This window comes from Impatiens glandulifera, chromosome 9, assembly GCF_907164915.1.
Source record: "Impatiens glandulifera chromosome 9, dImpGla2.1, whole genome shotgun sequence".
Taxonomy (NCBI): domain Eukaryota; kingdom Viridiplantae; phylum Streptophyta; class Magnoliopsida; order Ericales; family Balsaminaceae; genus Impatiens; species Impatiens glandulifera.
Window position 1 is genome coordinate 34,862,480 of NC_061870.1, and position 20,444 is coordinate 34,882,923.

General features: G+C 33.4%; 3 protein-coding genes across 5 annotated transcripts; all 3 read left to right on the forward strand.

Annotated features, from left to right (window-relative positions):
- Nucleotides 1–334: 334 nt before the first annotated feature.
- LOC124915173 (SAL1 phosphatase) lies at nt 335–4,602 on the forward strand. 2 transcript variants are annotated; one of them, XM_047455840.1, is made up of 9 exons: nt 335–459; nt 651–744; nt 1,640–1,715; nt 2,326–2,399; nt 2,469–2,674; nt 3,149–3,359; nt 3,652–3,750; nt 3,845–3,998; nt 4,258–4,602. In XM_047455840.1, exons 2-9 carry the CDS (start codon nt 679–681, stop codon nt 4,413–4,415), a joined length of 1,044 nt encoding a protein of 347 aa, XP_047311796.1. In that variant the 5' UTR covers nt 335–459; nt 651–678; the 3' UTR covers nt 4,416–4,602. The 2 variants fall into 2 exon arrangements, with proteins under 2 accessions (XP_047311796.1, XP_047311795.1); XM_047455839.1 differs by lacking the exon at nt 335–459 and having other exon boundaries at nt 475–744.
- Nucleotides 4,603–5,211: 609 nt separating this feature from the next.
- LOC124916731 (probable manganese-transporting ATPase PDR2) lies at nt 5,212–15,648 on the forward strand. Of its 2 annotated transcripts, XM_047457484.1 has the most exons (22): nt 5,212–5,368; nt 5,629–5,954; nt 6,200–6,292; nt 6,432–6,634; nt 7,350–7,422; nt 7,518–7,690; nt 7,786–7,957; nt 8,261–8,365; nt 8,463–8,573; nt 8,669–8,755; nt 8,884–9,066; nt 9,393–9,443; nt 9,525–9,650; nt 10,020–10,099; nt 10,743–10,851; nt 12,250–12,378; nt 12,921–12,986; nt 13,481–13,552; nt 13,663–13,811; nt 13,996–14,107; nt 14,213–14,329; nt 14,389–15,648. In XM_047457484.1, exons 2-22 carry the CDS (start codon nt 5,706–5,708, stop codon nt 15,487–15,489), a joined length of 3,561 nt encoding a protein of 1,186 aa, XP_047313440.1. In that variant the 5' UTR covers nt 5,212–5,368; nt 5,629–5,705; the 3' UTR covers nt 15,490–15,648. The 2 variants fall into 2 exon arrangements, with proteins under 2 accessions (XP_047313440.1, XP_047313441.1); XM_047457485.1 differs by lacking the exon at nt 5,212–5,368 and having other exon boundaries at nt 5,616–5,954.
- Nucleotides 15,649–18,523: 2,875 nt separating this feature from the next.
- LOC124916328 (salutaridinol 7-O-acetyltransferase-like) lies at nt 18,524–19,887 on the forward strand. The gene is made up of 2 exons (XM_047457052.1): nt 18,524–19,134; nt 19,677–19,887. The coding sequence occupies exons 1-2, from the start codon at nt 18,524–18,526 to the stop codon at nt 19,885–19,887; spliced, it is 822 nt and encodes a 273-aa protein (XP_047313008.1).
- Nucleotides 19,888–20,444: the final 557 nt, after the last annotated feature.

The following is a 20,444-nucleotide window of genomic DNA, read 5'->3' on the forward strand; positions in this document are numbered from 1 at the left end:
TGGTGAATCATGAAATCTCTAATTAATTAATTTATGATTATTCTTTGCTAATACATAATTTATTTATTTCTAAATATTTAAAATCATTCCTAATAATTATGTTTTTTCCTGACTATTCAAGTAAAATACTGATTCAAATCGCAATATAAGAACGCCGTCGTCGGCGATTTAACGGTGTGAGATGAGCAAGTTGAATAAGTTTAGTGTTAAAGTTTTTGAAAATAAAATTTAGGATCAGAAAGTAAATAACGTTGATAATCAGGGACCTAAAAATATACGGTAAGGTCATACATAATTGAATGTAAAACGACGTCGTGTGAAATGCGATTTCTACCGTTGTCTAGAGTTGCAAAAAGAATCGCTAGCCAGAGAGTGAATAATCGCTGCTTTAGTTGGAGTCATCGTCTCTCTTCTTCATCTTCATCCACCAGTTATTCATTCATTCATTCATTCATTCAGGTATTCATATTTCCTTGAAAGTATAAATTAATTATCGATATCCGATTCCCTTTATATCTTCCATAAGAGAGAAAGAGTGAAGTGATGGCTGGCATTTCAGTCGGATCGTTCTATTCTGTTTCAGGGTTATTAGCTGCTAAACGAAACAGTCTTAAGCTAAAAACTCCACTATTCTTATCTCTCTGCCTCAGAACTTCTGTAACCGCTCGATCTGCTCCCATGCCGTATGAAAATGAGCTAGCCGCCGCCAAGAAAGCAGCCTCCCTTGCTGCTAGACTCTGCCAGGCATTTTCTCTCTACTATGTCAAACTATGTCAAACTAGTTCTTGTGGAGAGTAGCAATTCTTGTTTTGCACAAATGATCTGGTTTTCGAAATTGGAGTTGTTTGCTGTGATTTTATGCAAAAACTTTCATGTTTTTTCTAATAGAAAGAAAAAGTATTATGGGTGTCAAAAAGTGATGTAGCCTCATTACAGTAAAGATGTCTCTTAGTTGATTGTTACTAGCATGTGTGAGTAGTCTTTTTTGTTTCTTTTTTGATCAAGGTGATTAGTGAATGCAAGTAGAAAGGTCAAATATTGAGCGTACAGAACCAAATTCATGCCAAAGTTGGCCTATATGTAGGGCCTTTATCTATAAAGACCAGTTGTGAAGATTACACTTATAAAGACCAGTTGTCCTACCGAAGTAAAACTAGCTACAAGTAACTGTCAAATCCCATAAGGATCTTCATCAGTGGATTCTTTTATCATAGGTTTTAGTTGTTTACATTGAGTTGGAACTGGAGTTTAAGTTCAATTCCAATTTCTATAGAATTTGATTTGAATGATATTTCAAATTTGCTTAGAAGAACTTATAGAATTGTAGAACTTCACAAAATTCTATTCGTTATTAACATATATAAATCACAAAAAACAGATAAATTGAGTAACATAGTAAAATATCACTTTATGAACTATGTAGCATTAAGGTTTTTAGATCATGCATTTAGTAACATTATATTTACTTCCTATAATTAGGTTAAGAAATATGTTATTTACTGCTATCCTTTGGGTTGATGCTATTGTTTGGTGTATCCCTTATTTATCTATTTCACGTAAAAATTGCATTTCCTTGGTGCAACCCAACTTTTTCATACTACATACACCTTCCAATGAGTACTCTATGTCTTTCTTGTAGAAAGTGCAAAGGGAACTTCTGCGTTCTGATGTTCAATCAAAATCAGATAAAAGTCCTGTTACAGTTGCAGATTACGGTTCGTTGCCATACTTTGCTCACAATTATATTTAGTTATATTACGAAAGCATGTGTTTAGGCAGTCCAAAACAAAGTTGGATGCTTCCACAAACATATTGATTTAATCTGAATGAAGCAAGTTTAAACGAGATGCAACCTAGGATGCACAATCTCTACGTTTCCTTGCATATCCAAATTTATTATTGTGACAGTTTGTTTCTCCAATAAAGAATAAACGTTATGGTGATAATAGGAACAATGTTCTCCAACAATATCATAATTCACCTTGAGATATACATATTTCTTTAGTTGTGACCAATAATTATTTTTCCCTGTTTTTTCTTTTGTTTCTTTTTGTCTGCTAGTTCCTTTTCCATTCATTAGTAAACCATATTCACTCATGAACATTTCCTGTTGGAGCAAATTTACCCATGATGTATAAGTAAAGGAGTTACATTACCCTGGAACTTTGTGAATGATATGTCTTCTTTTAGCTTGAATATTGATTTATATCTTTATCAACCGTATATGTCTGGCCACTTTGAATCCCATGTGTGAATGAACAATGAAATGCATTGTATAATTTGTATTGCTGCCTGGGATAAACACTGATTTTTGTCTTTTTTCAGGCTCTCAAGCATTGGTGAGTTTTGTGCTAGAGAGGGAGCTCCATCCTGAGGCTTTTTCATTAGTGGCGGAAGAGGTATACTAAAATCCTTTTCTGTGTACCATCTAGTTTCATTCAAATATTCTAATTTCTCTGTTATGTAAGGACTCGGGTGATCTTCTCAAGGAAGAATCTCTAGAAACACTGCACCGCATCACAAAACATGTGAATGAGACCCTTATTAGTGATGGAAGCTACGGCGTGTCCCCTTTATCAGCAGAAGATGTAGCTGTAGCCATTGACAAGGGCAAATCTGAAGGAGGCCCTCATGGCCGGCATTGGGTCTTGGATCCCATTGATGGAACTAAAGGGTGAGAGGTTCATATTGACATGCCAGTTCATGCTGACTCAAGTGATTCTATTGCAAACTGCTTTATCTTTGTTTTTTTTTTGCAAACACAAACATATTTAAATAAGTTATATGAATACGAATCAAACCCTTGAAAAACAATTTTTTTATTATGTATGTGGATCTGTTTCCAGATACAGAAACAAAATAAAATTTGAAACTGTCGCTAATTAAATTTGGTTTCCAAACGAATATGAAAACGTATTAAAAAACAATAAGTGTTTCCAAGAGTATAACACTGGTTGACTGAAAATAGGTTATAACTGTATCTTGAATCTTCTTTTCAACTATTTAATATTTCCAGTAAATTTGAATATCTTGCCTACAAACATAAACATATACTATTTAATATTTCCAGCAAGTTATTTGCATTTATCAGTCAAGGCTTATTGTAAGACATTGATCCAAAAAAGATTAAACTGATATACTATTGCAGGTTTCTGCGAGGAGACCAATATGCAATAGCACTGGCATTGTTAGATGAAGGGAAGGTTGTGTTGGGTGTGCTGGCGTGTCCAAATCTACCTTTAACACCTCTTGGAAGTAATCATGAACAAACATCCGATGAGATAATGGGTTGTCTGTTTTCTGCTAAGATTGGCCATGGAACGGAATTGCAGCCTCTAGATGGCTCTTCTTCAGTAAAGGTATCAGCCTCTAGATAGTTGTTGATATGCAATTTAATTCCATTTTGACTTTTACTCTCAAACAAACATAGTTCCAATTCCAAATCTTACACTATACAGACATAGCCCAAGTGTAATTTGCGATATTTGCTCCCACAAACTTGACTTGGAGCATCAATGATAATAAGTGAAATATCAACAATAAATTGACCCCTTTAATATTGTCTGCATTTGGGTTTGGCTTTGTTTCAAACCTGATTATGTTCCTTTTCTCCCTGTACTGCATTTGATCCTTTTCATCATTATCTTTTAGGTGCGTGTCAGTGCTACAGAAAATCCTGAGGAAGCGTCATTCTTTGAGTCATTTGAAGCGGCACATTCCTTGCACGATTTATCTAGTTCAATAGCAAAGGTGATATTCTCTCTCAACCTCTCCTTTGCTTTCTCAATCTAAACAATTGTTCTTTAAAAATAGCTAGTCAAGGCTTTATTTGTTTCCTCTGTAGAAACTGGGAGTTAAAGCACCACCTGTCAGAATTGATAGTCAGGCCAAGTATGGTGCTCTTTCAAGAGGGGATGGTGCCATATACCTTCGCTTTCCCCATAAAGGATATCGCGAGAAAATATGGGATCATGCAGCAGGGTGTATTGTTGTGACTGGTAAACTGCCATTTTCCCATGTTCATTAATCATTATAAACATTCTCTTAAAACTTTTTTGGGATTCATTGCATTTTCATATGGTTCATTTGTAAACACCTTTTCTATCATATTTCTTATTTCTAATGTGATTCAGATGAGAAGATTACATTTAGAAACTGAATAAATTGAGAAATGTTTTAGACCGATTCTCATTTGTATCCAGATACTTTGTTCTATTGATTAAATATTCATGCGGTGTTGTGATTTGTTCTTTGCAGAAGCTGGAGGCGTTGTTACAGATGCAGCAGGAAAGGCATTAGATTTTTCGAAGGGAAGATTTTTAGACCTCGACACCGGCATAATTGTCACTAACCAGAAGTTAATGCCATCGCTCTTGAAAGCTGTTAGAGAGTCTATTGAGGAGAAGGCTGATTGAATTTTTAGAAAAAATATTTTGATGTTGTACAAGCAAACAAGTCCCAAATGAGCATAATATTGTGGTTTAATTCATTTGAACACTTTTTTCATTTAGTAAGCTAATTTTTAGTGGGAATGGAAACTGAAACAAAAAAAACTACCTATTGGGTTTTACAAATCATAATTGCACTTATTTAATCATATAATAGGATTAGTATAATTAATGATTTCTTATCTCAATTAAATCACTGAACAATGTAATCTCAGTCACAATTTTATACAATAATATACATTTAAAGTCTTTACATAAATCAATGATTACCATAGTTATTATTAAAAATTTATAAATAAGAAACAACAAAACATGTATTTAAGCTATAAATTATGCTTAAACTATCATTTATTATGAGTGGATAAGTTTTTTAAGTGTTCATTAGTTTATAATATTTTTTTTGAAAAAGTGAAACCATTTTATTATATTTTTTGGTTTTGTTTTGGGAAGATCTATAAACTTATATAAACTTATGATAAATTATTAACATAATTGATTAATTATATAATATTATTATTTTTATATAATTTAGATCCTTATGATAAATTATTAACATAATTGATTAATTATATAATATTATTATTTTTATATAATTTAGATCCGTTAATATAATTGGTAAGGACAAAAAGAAAGAAGAAGAAATGGAAATAACCCAATCGTTTCCTTCTTCAAGGTAAGAATTACTCGCTTGAGAGAAGACGAGGGAGGGTTTGGATTGTGGATTATTATTATTATTATTATTATTATTATTATTATTATTTATACCCTTCTGACGCAAATATAGCTTGAACAAAGCTAGGGGTTAAGGTTCCGAAGTCAAATGTGGTTTCGCTATTAGTATTAGATCAGATCCACTTAGAGCAAGCATGCGCATATGCTGTGGGAATTGGTGTCCGTGAAAGATCATCCATCTCCCGAAGGTTTCTTACTTCTTTTCTTACATAATACTTGTATTTGATGAAATCTTCCATGTGGGTTTGCGGTTCTAGGAATAGTAAAATATGGTCCCAGTCCATACATCTTTATTTGTTCACCAATTTTATCAATTTTATTACTTGTGGTCTTGCCTATGGATCTCTATTAAATTGTGAATCTTTGACTAGATTGGAAGTTTACAAAAGACTATCTCTCTTCAGATTGGGAATGAGCATATTTCTTATTCATTATGTCCCCTCTTCAGATTGCTTGAGAAAGATCCAATTTTTCTACTGCCCAACAGTTCCCACTGCACTTTTCCTGGCTGGAGGTTGATATCCAATGTCGAGGATTACTATTGGTGGGAAAGTTGTAGACTCTGTTGATTTGTTGAAGACGAGACATCTGATATGGTGCTTGGATGTTTTACCCTTTGCTATTCTATATGTTGCATGGCTAATCACTGCTGTTCCTGTCCTGGACTTTTTGGATGCTACAATACTTCTCGGTGGCCTAATTGTTATTCACATTCTTGTGGCTCTTTTCACAGTCTGGTCTGTTGACTTCAAATGTTTTGCTCACTATGCTAAGGTGTGTAAACTACCTAGCTTTTCGTTGGAGTTACTGCTATTAGTGCTTGACTGGAGCTTTTCTTTATATTCCATATGTTTGACTCCATTAATTTCTATGGACATTTTCACCACTCATTATATGGAATGATAGTTACTAAGTTTTATGTTTCTACATCACTTGTTGTTCTTCTACTCTGAAGAACATATGTAATTTGAGCTTCCATAAGCACACACCATGGCTTACATGTGTACACAATTTTGCAGGTGAAAGATATTCACCTTGCAGATTCGTGCAAAATTACTCCAGCAAAGTTTTCTGGGTCAAAAGAGATTGTGCCAATTCATTCAAGGAAAATTGTAAGATCTTTTTTTTAATCATGTGCTTTGTGACTGAACTTGTTTGGTCTCATATTTAAATCGTGGAACTTCTACATTTACAGCTTTGACTCGAGGTTAGTTTATCTGAATACTTGAGTAATAAATGTTCACCCTACAGGTTGCAGGTTCCACATCTTCAGTAGATATCGAAGAAATTTATTTTGATTTTAGAAAGCAGCAGTATATCTATTCGAACGAGAAGGATACATTTTTCAATCTTTCTTACCCTACCAAAGACTCATTTGGCTATTACCTGAAAAATACTGGCCATGGATCTGAAGCCAAAGTTCTTGCTGCTAATGATAAGTGGGGAAGGAATATGTGAGTTCTAGCCCTTTTAGCTTTGGATTTTTTTTTTTCAAATGCTTTTTAGATAAACAAATGTCGCATGGGTCGCATGAAGCTTTAGATTGTTATTTTCTTCCTTTAATTTTATTATTATCTTAAGCTTCAAATACTTTTTGACGTTTGTTATGTTTACCTAGAGCCTTTTGGTTCTTCTCTACATAATATTTAATTGCCACCGATTTCAGATTAATTTTTAAGGATTTCTGGGATTGTGATTGATTTTTCTTGTACACAGACGATTGAAGAACATAAATTATCATCTCTCTTGTAATTGATACTATATATTATGCTAAACTAAATACCTTGTTTTCATTTTCCACATTTTGTTTAAAATTCCATCTTATAGTCTATATTTAGATAATTCTTATGTTCCATTTTATTTGGCATAGTAACGTCCTTGTGAACCTTAGCGCTAGTAGATGTTGATGTGCTTGGGAAAGCTGTTTGGACTGGAAAATGTAGTTGAATTGGCATCATATCATATAAAATGAGGACACGGTATTATCATTGTGCTGCATAAGATGGACTATGTGGAGTATATTAAAATCTATTTTATTTATATTTGAATATATGGTTGTCATTTATATGTTAAGAAATAGATTATACAAGGCGCCTTCTCTATGGCATATGCTGTAAATACCTGTGTCAAGCATAAGCTTGATTTCTAAAAACTTTTCATTCTATGTAGCTTTGAATATCCTCAGCCAACTTTCCAGAAATTAATGAAGGAGCAGATAATGGAACCCTTTTTTGTATTTCAGGTTTGTGACAGGTCATTCTGTTCCAGTTATAGTATCTTTATACCTTTTACTTTTCCAGTTCATAGTTATCTTATTAAAATGCATTTTACATTTAGGTCTTCTGTGTGGGTCTTTGGTGCCTGGATGAATTCTGGTATTACAGTTTGTTCACTCTGTTCATGCTGTTCATGTTTGAGTCCACAATGGCAAAGAGTCGATTGAAGACTCTGACAGAGCTTAGACATGTGAGAGTGGATAACCAGACTCTGATGGTGCATCGTTGTGGCAAGTGAGTTAAACTCTCTGAGCTTTTTGGATGATATTACATCCAATTTTCTCGTCATTTGTCATTTGCTTAACTGATTTATGATAACTTTTTCTTAGATGGGTTCAACTTGCTGGGACGGAACTTCTTCCTGGTGATGTGGTTTCCATTGGTCGCTCTAGTGGACTTGATGGAGAAGATAAGTCTGTTCCTGCTGACATGCTCATTTTGTCTGGTAGTGTCATTGTAAATGAAGCCATCTTGACTGGAGAGTCTACTCCGCAATGGAAGGTGGGTGTGTTTCCATTTTAGATTATCGATGGCTTCCACCTAACTTCTGAATTTTAGCACTCTTTCTTCCAATTATGTCTTTTATCATGCTTTTTTCTTTTTTTGTGACTGGGGTTTAATCCCCGGGGGAAGCTAGCACAATCCCCCACAACCATGAACCCCGATTTAATCGAGAGTGTTCTTAGTGAAAATCGAACTTGAGACGGAATGGCTTCAAAAGCGGCGTACTGTCTTTTTGACTTAAAAATGAATTATATTATAAGCTGTTGTGTTTATTTAATATCTGTTTGCCAATATTCTCAGGTTTCAATAATGGGAAGGAGCTTGGAGGAAAACTTATCAATCAGACGAGACAAAAGTCATGTCCTTTTTGGTGGGACAAAGATATTGCAGCATTCACCAGACAAGGTCTTCTCACACTATATAATCACATTCTTGTATTGTTTCTTCAATGAGTCAATGTTCTCATCCGAACTTTTTATTTTTTGTCTTCTTTTGAAGTCAGACCTTTCCTCTTAGAACCCCAGATGGTGGCTGTTTGGCAGTAGTTCTACGGACAGGTTTTCAGACTAGTCAAGGAAAACTAATGAGGACCATTTTATTTTCCACTGAGAGGGTATTGTTTTTAGCTTGGCTTTAATTGTTACTGTTGCATTCTTCCAATAATATCTCTAATGAAATTGATAATGATATAATATTATTTGGTTATAGGTCACTGCTAACAGCTGGGAAAGTGGGCTTTTCATTTTATTCTTGGTCGTATTTGCTGTAATAGCTGCTGGCTATGTGCTCAAAAAGGTAAAGAGGTTTCTAACCACCTTACTAGCTCACTTTACTCTCTTATACCACTATATTACACTTTATGAAACTCGGATTTCTCATCTATGCCTGTGCATTTTCTTTGTTGTTTCTGACTGTTTTAACAGGGATTAGAGGATCCAACAAGGAGCAAATACAAGCTTATCTTGAGTTGTTCACTAATTATCACTTCAGTCATACCCCCTGAGCTGCCAATGGAGTTATCAATAGCTGTTAATACGTCTTTAATTGCACTTGCTCGAAGAGGGATATTCTGTACTGAGCCATTTCGAATTCCTTTTGCTGGGAAGGTGAGTGCAAATTGTTTCACTTATCATTTTCCTTCCTTATCCTTTCACCACATGTTCTGTCTGTTTTGCTTGTTAAATAAAAATATATAAATGATGCAATATAGCATCACAAAAGTGCCTTCTCTATGGGTTGTATACTAATGCCCTAATTTATTTGATTGTTGTGCAACTCTTACTTGCAAGTATTTGATTGGTCTAAATGACAACAACAATGAATGCAAGTTTCCCGATAAAAAATCAATAATGGAAGTTTCATAGGCATGTAGTATTTTCCTTTTTTAAGTTGTTGATCTTAATTTTGTTTTATTCAAAAATTTCTGCCACAGGTTGATTTATGTTGTTTTGACAAGACTGGAACACTTACTTCAGATGATATGGTATGATATATTCCTCCTATAAGTATTTTCAAGTTATAATTTAGGACTATGGGCTAAGAAGTTCTTCTCCTATGGATCCAGGAATTCACTGGTGTTGCTGGGACCACTGATCAAGTGGATCTAGAGACTGATATGGCTAAAGTTCCCTTACGTGCTTTGGAAATTCTGGCTTCATGCCATGCTTTGGTTTTTGTGGACAACAAGCTGGTATGCATATGGATATGGGCTATATATTTGTGTACATCATGTAGAGTATATTTGATAATGATATGGTCCTTGATTCTCTCTGGCTCAAATAGTAGATCTTCTATAATTTCCCCATAAATCATACCTGATCTGGAAATTATAATTGTAGTCTGCCACTTTTGTTTGTGGTATGCAGCTGGTGACAAGCCTGCTGGTTGCTTAAATACTTATTTGTCGAAATTTCTTTAGCCATTAGCTTTCCCTCTCTGTGAAGAGGGTCTGGCATGAATCATTTGGATAAGATACCCACAGATCTTAGGAACATATTAGAATGTTCCAAGTAACTAAATAACAGATATGTATTAAGTTACATTGCTTTTATGCTTGTAGGTTGGAGATCCTCTTGAAAAGGCATCTCTGAAGGGTATAGATTGGACATATAAGTCTGATGAGAAGGCCATGCCAAAGAAGTAAGTTTTATCTTCCATATTTGATGGTGTGTTTGCTTCACCTTGGAATGACTTGTTTGCAGAAATGTGTAACGAACCTAGAGGCTGTTAATAGCCAAGAAGAAAGGGAGATTAGAGGATACAGGAACAATAATTCCACATATAGCTAACTGATAGACTAATTAGTCTAAACATAAGAGCTCTACTTATACTAGAATGGAAGTACTAGATAAAGTTTATCATAAAAGAAGATAAATAAATATAGTTTTGGGTCCGATGTAAATCCATCTTCTGATCCATAGCCAATGGATGGGGCACCTTTCCCACGTAAGGTGACACTTTTGCGTGTTCTGTGTCAATTTGGTTCAGCCGTTGATCTCCTTTGCATCTGGGCCGTTCCTTATGTGTGTTGGAGTCATTTTCTAAGAACCCCCTAATGTTCTTATTTACAGTGTTATTTGACTTGTAGATTATTAGTTTATTATGCTTTCAGAAGAGTAGAAATAATGTCAATGTTTGTATGTACCCCAATGACTTTCTCAGGGATCCATCCTCTACAGTTCAGTGCTCAGTTTTCTGGATATTCAGCTTAATAGAAATTTGGAGAACATCCACTTGCGAGATATTAAATAATCCTTTCCTTCTTTTTTTTTTTTCTGTACAGGGGAGGTGGTGACATTGTGCAGATTGTGCAGAGACACCACTTTGCTTCTCACTTAAAAAGAATGGCGGTAGTTGTTCGTACCCAAGAGCAGTTTTTTGCGTTTGTGAAGGTATGGAGTGTTAAGCTGTTTATCAAAAACCTTAGGGGAGCTAAATTTGCATTAGTAAAGCATGTCTTGTAATTGTTCCTCCTGATACTTATGCTAGCATAATATTTAGGATCTGTTATTGCTTGTGAAAAAAAATGATTTTTGTTTTCTTTTTGTTGTTAACCATATTCTTCCTCTAAATTCTTTTCTCTTATTTGAAAGTTATATTTCATTATCTAGAAATCTATTGTTTTTAGTTATAAGGGCAGAATTCACTACCCCCTGCTTAAACAACATATACACCCTTATCCACTCAAGCTACCATGTTGACTAAAAAACCAGAATATTCATGTTTACAAATTTGTCTTCCGTGAGTTATTGGCATGCTTACACTTGGAGGCACTACTTTTACCATGTAAAAATCTACTCCTATGCATGTTATGCATGTCTACATTGTAGGAATCTTTCATATGATCCCCCAAATACATACTTATAAAGAGTCTAACCCACTCCTGACTCTCCTATTAGTCCTATATAATTATCACTCTTTTCTATAAAGTTTACTTAGGGGACTATTAAAAGAAAGACGATTTATGCACTCTGCATAATAGGAAATAGAAATGTGAAACTGTTTTTTTCTGGAACATAAGCCCATAAAACTCTAAGGGCTAGTGTGATCTAGGTTTATTTAAAAAAAACTAGTTCACGGTATTTTGTATCTAGTTTTCAGAAAAAACAGTTTATTTAAGTTTTTTTTTTACCAAATTACCCTTATTTTAAATTATAAAATGGATAAACGGTGTTGATGATGTGATAGTTGTTAAACCACATCACACAAGCCTTGGCTAATCTATGGGCTTGTTTGATGTGGGTTATTTGGATTAAAGCCAAACTATCCAACATCTCGTCAACACTCAACCCATTAAATCATCAATTAAAATACAAAATATCCTTGTAACATTTTTAAAATATTAATTATTAAGGGTATTTTGGTCATTTGTTGACCCAAATAATTCATGTTCTAATTTTCAATAATTTAGTTATTTACAATAACCCCACATCAATCAATCCCTAACTGTATTATCTCAACTAACTCTAATTGGATAACTAGTTATTTAACTAATAATAATTATTTACTTGAAATTACTTAATTATCCATCTACAAATGTTAATCTTCTGGCCATGTGTCTTCACCTAACTGACAGTTCAATGCCTTAATCTTATGACATATCAGAATAATGTTTTATGCTATTTAGTTGTGGATCTTGTAAAAAACATGCTTTGCTCACAGTAAAAGTCTCATATTTTGAGCAACATTTTTTCTGTTTGGACCTTTCAATTTGAAGTAAAGATTCCTTGTGGATTCAACTCCTTAGCTGAATTGTAGGTGGTGTAAAAGAAAACTTCTTTTTGATTCAGGGTGCTCCAGAAACAATTCAGGATAGGCTTGTTGATCTGCCTCCTTCATATGTGGAGACCTATAAGAAGTACACACGCCAAGGTTCTCGTGTTTTGGCCCTTGCTTTTAAGTCCATACCTGAAATGACAGTGAGTATTCTTTTCCGGAAATTTTTTCCTCGTTGGTATGCAAGTTTCTATACTTTGCTGCTCTTTAATTAAGATTGACAAGAATTGAACTTTCAAGTCCTCAATTAGTTCATCCCAGGAGCTTATCACAATTAATTGAGAGTTCAATCTGTGTATAATTTGTTCTATTTGCTTGTTTTTTTCTGTTAGTGAACTCATTTGAGTTGATGGATTGATGTAAGTTCCGTCTGGCTGGTTCTATTAATTAAAGAGTCTTTTCACAAATAAAAAAAAATTAAGATTGACAAGATTTATGTCAAGATCTTTTATTCGTTTCTGCTGATCATCTTTGCCACTATATACTGATATTACCTGGTTAGAGTTAGCAACCTATATATGATATATCTGTTTTCTTCTGATTTTAACAAGTGAAAGTAATATTCTTAGTTTCTGTTGTCAAATCTGTTGGTTTTCCTATTTCCATGGAATGGATGATTCAAGTTCGCATTCTCTTTTTCGAATATGTGGTCTCACTTAACTCTTCTCTTGTCTGTCGCTTGAAGGTTAGTGAAGCTAGAAGTTTGGATAGAGACGATGTAGAGAGTGGGCTAACTTTTGCAGGATTTGCGGTATGTCCATTTTTCATGTTCTTCCCTTTAGGCTCCACATATGTATTAACTGTTATTATGACAAATGTATCAGTGGCACCAAGTTTTGGTGGAAATTTTGATGTGGTAAAATGGTGACTGCAGTGTTTTTTTCTTGTTTTAGATCAATAAAATTATTCCAATTTATCTCACTCTGTACTGTTCAAGGGCATTTTAGTTACAAATAATTTCCCACCATCCTTCCTTAAAACTCAACTCAAAACCTGAAGGGTCACATAAAATGGGACGGAGGCAATATTAAATAATGGACATTTTGATCATTGCTTCTTAGATAAACTCAAGAACTGGGTAAATTGAGCCCAAGTTAATGTTTGGTTAGCCATACTGATCAGAAGTATTTGGAGTCAGAAAAACATAAACCTTACATTTGCCTTGTTCTTTTGTGTTTGAGTAGATTGTCAGGTAAATAGTCATGTCTGTTGCATATATTTGATTGTTTCTTGCTACAATTTCAGGTGTTCAATTGTCCTATTAGAGAAGATTCAGCCGCTGTTTTATCTGAATTAAAAGGCTCGTCCCATGATTTGGTGAATGCTTTTGCTTTATATTTGCATTGTGGATTTCCAAGAGTATACACACTATGTACCTAAAGCCACGTTAATTGCATGCTTCTGAAGACACATTTTTCTTATGCAAGGTGATGATCACTGGTGATCAAGCTTTGACAGCTTGTCATGTTGCTAGCCAAGTCCACATAGTGTCGAAACCAGCATTGATTCTTACCCCAGTAGTGGGCGGGTCTTTTGACTGGGTTTCACCAGATGAGACTGAGATCATAAGCTACAGGTAACAGTTTCCTATTTTGCATGACCTGGAAGCTTTCTGATTCCAAATTCGATTTGCCTGTGATTTAGCTCCATCTATCTTGACTTTATATTCCTTGTGTTCAGAGCATAACATGCATAGATGAGATGTTTGTTCTATTAATAGAAAACACGTCTCCCTTTTTTACTAAACATTATGCTTTCAGTGATAAAGAGGTTGAAGCGTTGTCAGATTCCCACGACCTCTGCATTGGAGGCGACACTATCGAAATGTTGCAGAGAACTTCTGCAGTCCTGAAAGTCATTCCTTTTGTTAAGGTTTTAGACCATACTTCATATTCTAAACATAATTTGGCTGTGCTAGTTTGTGGTTTCCCCTTCCATTTTTCTGGCTTGATGTGGCATTTACCATGAATCCTCCAGGTTTTTGCAAGGGTTGCTCCTGAGCAGAAGGAACTAATAATGACCACGTTTAAGACAGTGGGAAGGATAACATTGATGTGTGGTGATGGAACTAACGATGTTGGAGCGCTAAAACAGGTAAACAAAATTTTTGTTAACTTGCTTCTCCATCGTCATCCTGATACTTCTATCTGCAGGCACATGTTGGAGTTGCTCTGTTGAATGCAATTCCTCCGGCTAAACCCGTAGAGTCTTCAACATCAAGTAAAAAAGAAGATCCCGAATCCGCAAAGCTAAAGAAACCAGTACTAGATAATGTGAAGGGTGAAGAAGAGGAACCTTCAAAGAGCAAAGCCCTAGAAAAATCTGCCTCCACCAGTCAAACGCCTGCCAACCGACACTTGACCGCAGCCGAAATGCAAAAACAGAAGTTACAGAAGCTCATAGATGAGATGAACGAGGATGGAGGCGATGGACGATCAGCCCCCATCGTTAAGCTCGGCGACGCTTCAATGGCGTCGCCCTTCACAGCAAAACACGCGTCGGTTGCCCCCGTAACAGATATCATACGTCAAGGAAGAAGTACACTGGTAACTACCCTCCAAATGTTCAAAATTTTAGGTCTCAACTGTCTGGCCACTGCTTACGTGCTAAGTGTCATGTACTTGGATGGAGTGAAACTCGGCGACTTTCAGGCTACAATAAGCGGAATCTTCACAGCGGCCTTCTTTTTATTCATTTCCCACGCTCGTCCCTTACCGGTCCTTTCGGCGGAACGGCCCCATCCAAATATATTCTGCTTCTATGTCTTCTTATCGCTTCTGGGCCAATTTGCAATCCATTTGTTCTTCCTTATATCGTCCGTGAACGAGGCTCAAAAGCATATGCCTGAAGAATGCATCGAGCCAGACTCCAGCTTCCACCCGAACCTGGTGAACACGGTTTCGTACATGGTGAACATGATGATACAGGTGGCGACTTTTGCCGTGAACTATATGGGGCATCCTTTCAACCAGAGCATATCGGAAAACAAGCCGTTCCGTGTTGCTCTATTGGGAGCTGTTGTTTTCTTTGTGGTGATTACCTCGGATTTGTTCAGGGAGTTGAACAATTGGTTGAAGCTGGTTCCTTTGCCTGTTGGTTTGAGGAACAAGCTGTTGGTTTGGGCGTTCTTGATGTTTTTTGTGTGTTACGGTTGGGAGAGATTTTTGAGGTGGGCTTTTCCTGGGAAGATACCTGCTTGGAAGAAGCGCCAAAGGAAGGTGGCTTCTAACTTGGAGAAGAAGAAGAAGAGATAGTCGTTTAGTTGGTTGGTTGGTCATTTGAAGAGAAAGTTTTTGGTTTAATATTATTATTTATTAATTAACTGTAGCAGCTGAATTGTTGTATTCATTCATTTTCACTACCAAATTGAAATTGAGTTCATATTTTACATTACAATTGAGTTCATATCTGCAGTTTAATATTGTTAATTTTTTTTTCCCAAAAGATAAGACTTATATTGTCACGCAAACACTAGAAAGGGTTTTTGAAATTTTGAAAGAAACCCCCAACATAAATAATAATATATAGTATCTTATTAAGAATGTCAGGTAAAATCAAATATATACATACAAATTTAATAAAATATGTCATATTTATTAAACTAAATAAAAAATAGTAAGTGTTAGTGTTTGACATTTATGCTTAGCTACAAAATGACTTTTATTATTATTATTATTATTTATTGCCAGGGTGGCATCAAAGTAACTAAACAAAAATTGATGTTCAAGATTCGAAAATTGAAATGTACTTGATTAAAATATATATTTTCACTTAAATAATAAAATATTTTAAGATTATAATTTTTTTTAATAAATTTAATTTTTATATATACAGTCTATTTATAATAATTTAAAATTAATGATAATTTGGAATAAAATATTTTTAAATAATATTTTTATTTTTTTAAAATTAAAATTTATAATATATATTATTATTATATATAATATATTTTGTTTAGAATAATTTGATTTTTTTAAGAAAGATAAACAATTTTAATTTATATATATAATTCTATTTATTTAAAATATATAAAATTAATTTTTCTAAAATATTAAAATAATCAAATTTATAAAAATAATAATTTAAAATATATATATCAAAATATAAATCATCTAATTTATAAAAATAATGATTTAAATATATATATATATATATATAATGATGAATTTAAATATGAATATATTAATTAATTAAAAATATTAAATTTAAACCGTTTTTAAAAATAAATAAACAAATCTGTTGGTATGTAAAATCATAACCCATTTTCACATCAACGTAATTTGAAATTTGAAGGTACAATTATTTCACCCCAATTGATGATACAATTATTTCACCCTAATTGATGATACAATTATTGTACAATTATTTCAGTCTCTCTTGTTTCACCCCAATAAGGAATAGCAGTGGGGCGGTTCGGGGCGGGGAATGCAATTACCATCCCCGTCCCGTTTTAATTTCGGAGATTTTTTTAATATCATCTCCGTTCCGTTCGGTTTTTTTCGGTTTCGGAAAATCCCGCGGGGCACCGTTAATAATTTTTATTTTAAAAAATAAATAAAAATTATACAATGAAATTATATAAACAAATTTTTTAATATAATATATATTATAATATATTAAAATTTTATATTATTATAAAGAAATAATTTTAATACTCTTATAAAATATAGTAAATAAATAAATATATTGGTGATTTAATATATTTAATTATATTTATGGTATTCAGGGTGAAATCGGGGCGGGTCGGGGCGGGGGACACAAATACCATCCCCGCCCCATCCTTGTTCGGTTTCGGGGAAAAACGTCCTAAACGGGACAATTCGGTTTGATTTTTGCGGGGCGGTTTCAAATTGTCATCCTTAACCCCAATATAGGCCTGGTTCGTAGGGTTACTTTTAGTCTCTATTGTTTCACCCCAATATAGGCATGTTTGTAGGGTTACTTTAAAAAAAGAAATGAATAAAAAAATTTAAATAATGGGGATGATTTTAAAAGATTAATGATTATTTTTAGTATAAAAAATATTAATATATATAAATAAAATAAAAAATAATAATTTAAAATAAAAAGTATTTTAATATTTTGATTAATGAAATAAATAATGTGATTAGTAATAAGTGATTGATTGAAAAATTAATTTTATATAAATAAAAATAAAATTTTTGACATAAACAAATCAATACTCACATTTTTCATTTATTTTCTTATTATACTTATTTATTTCCTTCCATTTTACAATCTAATTATACTTAATAAATATTTCATTCTCTACACTCATTAATTATTTTATTATATATATATATAAATAACACATATTTTATTTTGACTTAATTTTATAAATATAATATATATAATTAAAATTAATCGTGCCAAATTAAATAATTTAAATAAATATTCATCTATTATAAAATCCGAATCAATATCTTCAATAATCTCTCGTTCAATATATAAAAATTAATCATATATATTAAAAACTTTTCTTCTGTCATTTTTCATTGAACAATTTTCACATGTTTAATTAATAGTTGAAAATGATCTTTTTGGTAAAAACTGATAAAGTCAAAACAAGTCGAATCAAATTATAATTTTGTGACTTATTTGACGTTTTATTTAATGTGCGACACAATTAATTGATGAAAGATATATTTTAAAATTTCTCATTATGAGATACATCAATTTTATAATGTTGAAGTTGAGATTTTAAATAATACATTTCTTTTTCACTTAAGTTTTCTGACTTAAAATAATTTTAAATTGTGTTTAAAACAGAACTAAGTATAATAAGTTTTATCACTAAATCTGAAATTAAACTCTATTGGTTGAAAATTTAGTGATAAAGATTAAATTAAAAAAAAAACATATTTATTTTAATATATATATATATTACAAATTTTTTTTATAGATATATATTTAATTTATATGTATAAAATATATATATAAAGTAATAAAAAAATTACCTGGCTGCAGCCCACCACCACCTATTTGGTAGGGAAATTTGACAAAAATAACTCTAATAATTAAATATATTTTTTTAATGACAAAGTAGGATAAACTTTGTAAAAATTATATTTTCAATCTGAGTAAAGACGAAAATACCCTTACATGTGGTATTTTTGCTAATTTTATCAGGTTTGGGTCATTTCCAAAATGATGATATTATTAGGTCATTTGATCAAATTTTCCCTTGGTGGTGGATCCGCCCTGGATCATGTCATAGTCTTCAATGTCATTGTTTTCTGAACATGAGATAATAGCATCAGCTTAAGGCAAGGAGATATACATCGATCAATGGCGCAATTGAATATAAATATATTATCAAATGAGTTTGTGAGGCCATTATCTCCCACCAAGGATCCGTTCAAAAAATACCACCTATCCGTGTTGGACTTGGATCAATCCATGCCCAATTTCTTCTTCCCCGTCATTTTCTATTATGATCACGACCAAACCACTTCCACCACACAGCTTGAACTCTCTTCCCGCCTCAGAGAATCGCTCTCCCAAACCCTGACCATGTTCTACCCTTTCGCAGGGAGGCTCAATAGAGCCGACAACTCCATAGACTGCAACGACACGGGCCTTCGATATTTAGAGGCAAAAGTTGATTCCAAGATCACGGAGGTGATCAAGCGCAATGATGCCCAAATGGTTGACCCACTCATACCCAACTTGACGGGAAATGGTGAAGAAGAAGATGAGATTTTCGCAATCCAAGTTAACTACTTTAGCTGCGGAGGCATCGCAATTGGCACCTACGTCCCACATAAGATGGCAGATGGGCTCTCCTTTTTCTCATTCATGACTACCTGGGCAGCCATATCTCTCCAACATGCATATAACAATACCCTGAAGCAGGGGCGGAGCGAGGATGAAAAATTATCTGGAGCTGACTCTAACTTGCATCTCAGATTTAACTTTCTATGTTCCGCTTTTTTTTTTCAATAAAATTTTCACGATTATTAGAAGATGGAAACTCGTCATGCTCTCTCAATGCACACGTTTGCAAAGTGAGTCACCGAGTGCTTTCAATAGTTGTTGTAAGCCGTAATCTGTTATTTTGTTTTCATCTGAAGACTGTGCATTTAGTATTTTGTCAATATGACAAGGATATTCATTAGATTATCAAGATATTCAACTGCCCTATTATGTGGTGAAATATTATATCATATATGCATAACAAAAGAGCATCTATCATTATCATTAACTCGTTTTCAATATTTAAATCCATCTATTGTAAGGTAGGTTTTTAGGGTTGCTTATGTTAAAACAAGAAACATGGGAAACAAAAAGCTGCATCTTTCAAATGAGAGTATTCTAACCAAGTAAATTTCTTAAACCAATGACTTTGTAACCGTCGATTTTGATTTCAAATTGGACGAAGATGGAGGAGCTGTTGACAAGCGAGGAAGCGAATTTCTTTGCATTCAGCAGTTTGGTGCAGGTTTCCAGTTTATGATGTTGATTTTGGCATGGGGAAACCTGTTTGGACGAGCATAGGGAGCTTGAACATCAAGAACTGCGCTGTTCTGCTGGATTCTAAATGCGGAGATGGAATAGAGGCGTGGGTTACTATGAATCAACAAGACATGGCTCGTTTTCAGCTTGCTTTTGATTATCAATCTAAATTAACTTGCATGAACAAGACATCATGACTCCGCCTAAGGTTTCAGCTTGCTTTTGTTAGTTTCAACTTTAAGTTCAAGTTTTATCTAATTAAAATAAATAAATATGTTTATTTCTATCAAAAGTTTGTGAGAAATATTAATATATTAATCTATAAACTTGATTAGATTTGTCAAATATACTTTACTAAATTTTTTATTTATAATTATCATTTATCAAAATGTATAATATTTATTTTAAAATTCAGTCATATTTTTTCAAATCTCACAATATGGTTCCTTATTATTAATCTTATTAATAATATATATATATATATATATATATATATATATATATATATATATATATATATATATATATATATATATATATATATATATATATATATAAATATAACTAGAACAAGGATTAGGAGTTAGGACTAAGATTAAGTCTAGGCTTTGGGCTAGGGCTTAGATTTAGACTTAGATTTAGGGCTAGGGCTAGAAACCAATTCCCAAACTAACCTGGTTTCACGTTCAACTTCCCAAACTAACTTACTTTGTTCATTCATTCCCAAACTAGGACTTCCCAAACTAGGACTAGG

Coding starts and splice junctions, on each gene's coding strand:
- LOC124916328 (XM_047457052.1), top strand. CDS start 18,524: ATGGCGCAATTGAATATAAATATATTATCAAATGAGTTTGTGAGGCCA. Junction 19,135..19,676: donor TCTGGAGCTGACTCTAACTT/GCATCTCAGATT, acceptor AGTTTGGTGCAG/GTTTCCAGTTTATGATGTTG.
- LOC124916731 (XM_047457484.1), top strand. CDS start 5,706: ATGTCGAGGATTACTATTGGTGGGAAAGTTGTAGACTCTGTTGATTTG. Junction 9,444..9,524: donor CACTTACTTCAGATGATATG/GTATGATATATT, acceptor CTATGGATCCAG/GAATTCACTGGTGTTGCTGG. Junction 12,987..13,480: donor TAACTTTTGCAGGATTTGCG/GTATGTCCATTT, acceptor CTACAATTTCAG/GTGTTCAATTGTCCTATTAG.
- LOC124915173 (XM_047455839.1), top strand. CDS start 544: ATGGCTGGCATTTCAGTCGGATCGTTCTATTCTGTTTCAGGGTTATTA. Junction 1,716..2,325: donor TGTTACAGTTGCAGATTACG/GTTCGTTGCCAT, acceptor GTCTTTTTTCAG/GCTCTCAAGCATTGGTGAGT. Junction 3,360..3,651: donor ATGGCTCTTCTTCAGTAAAG/GTATCAGCCTCT, acceptor ATTATCTTTTAG/GTGCGTGTCAGTGCTACAGA.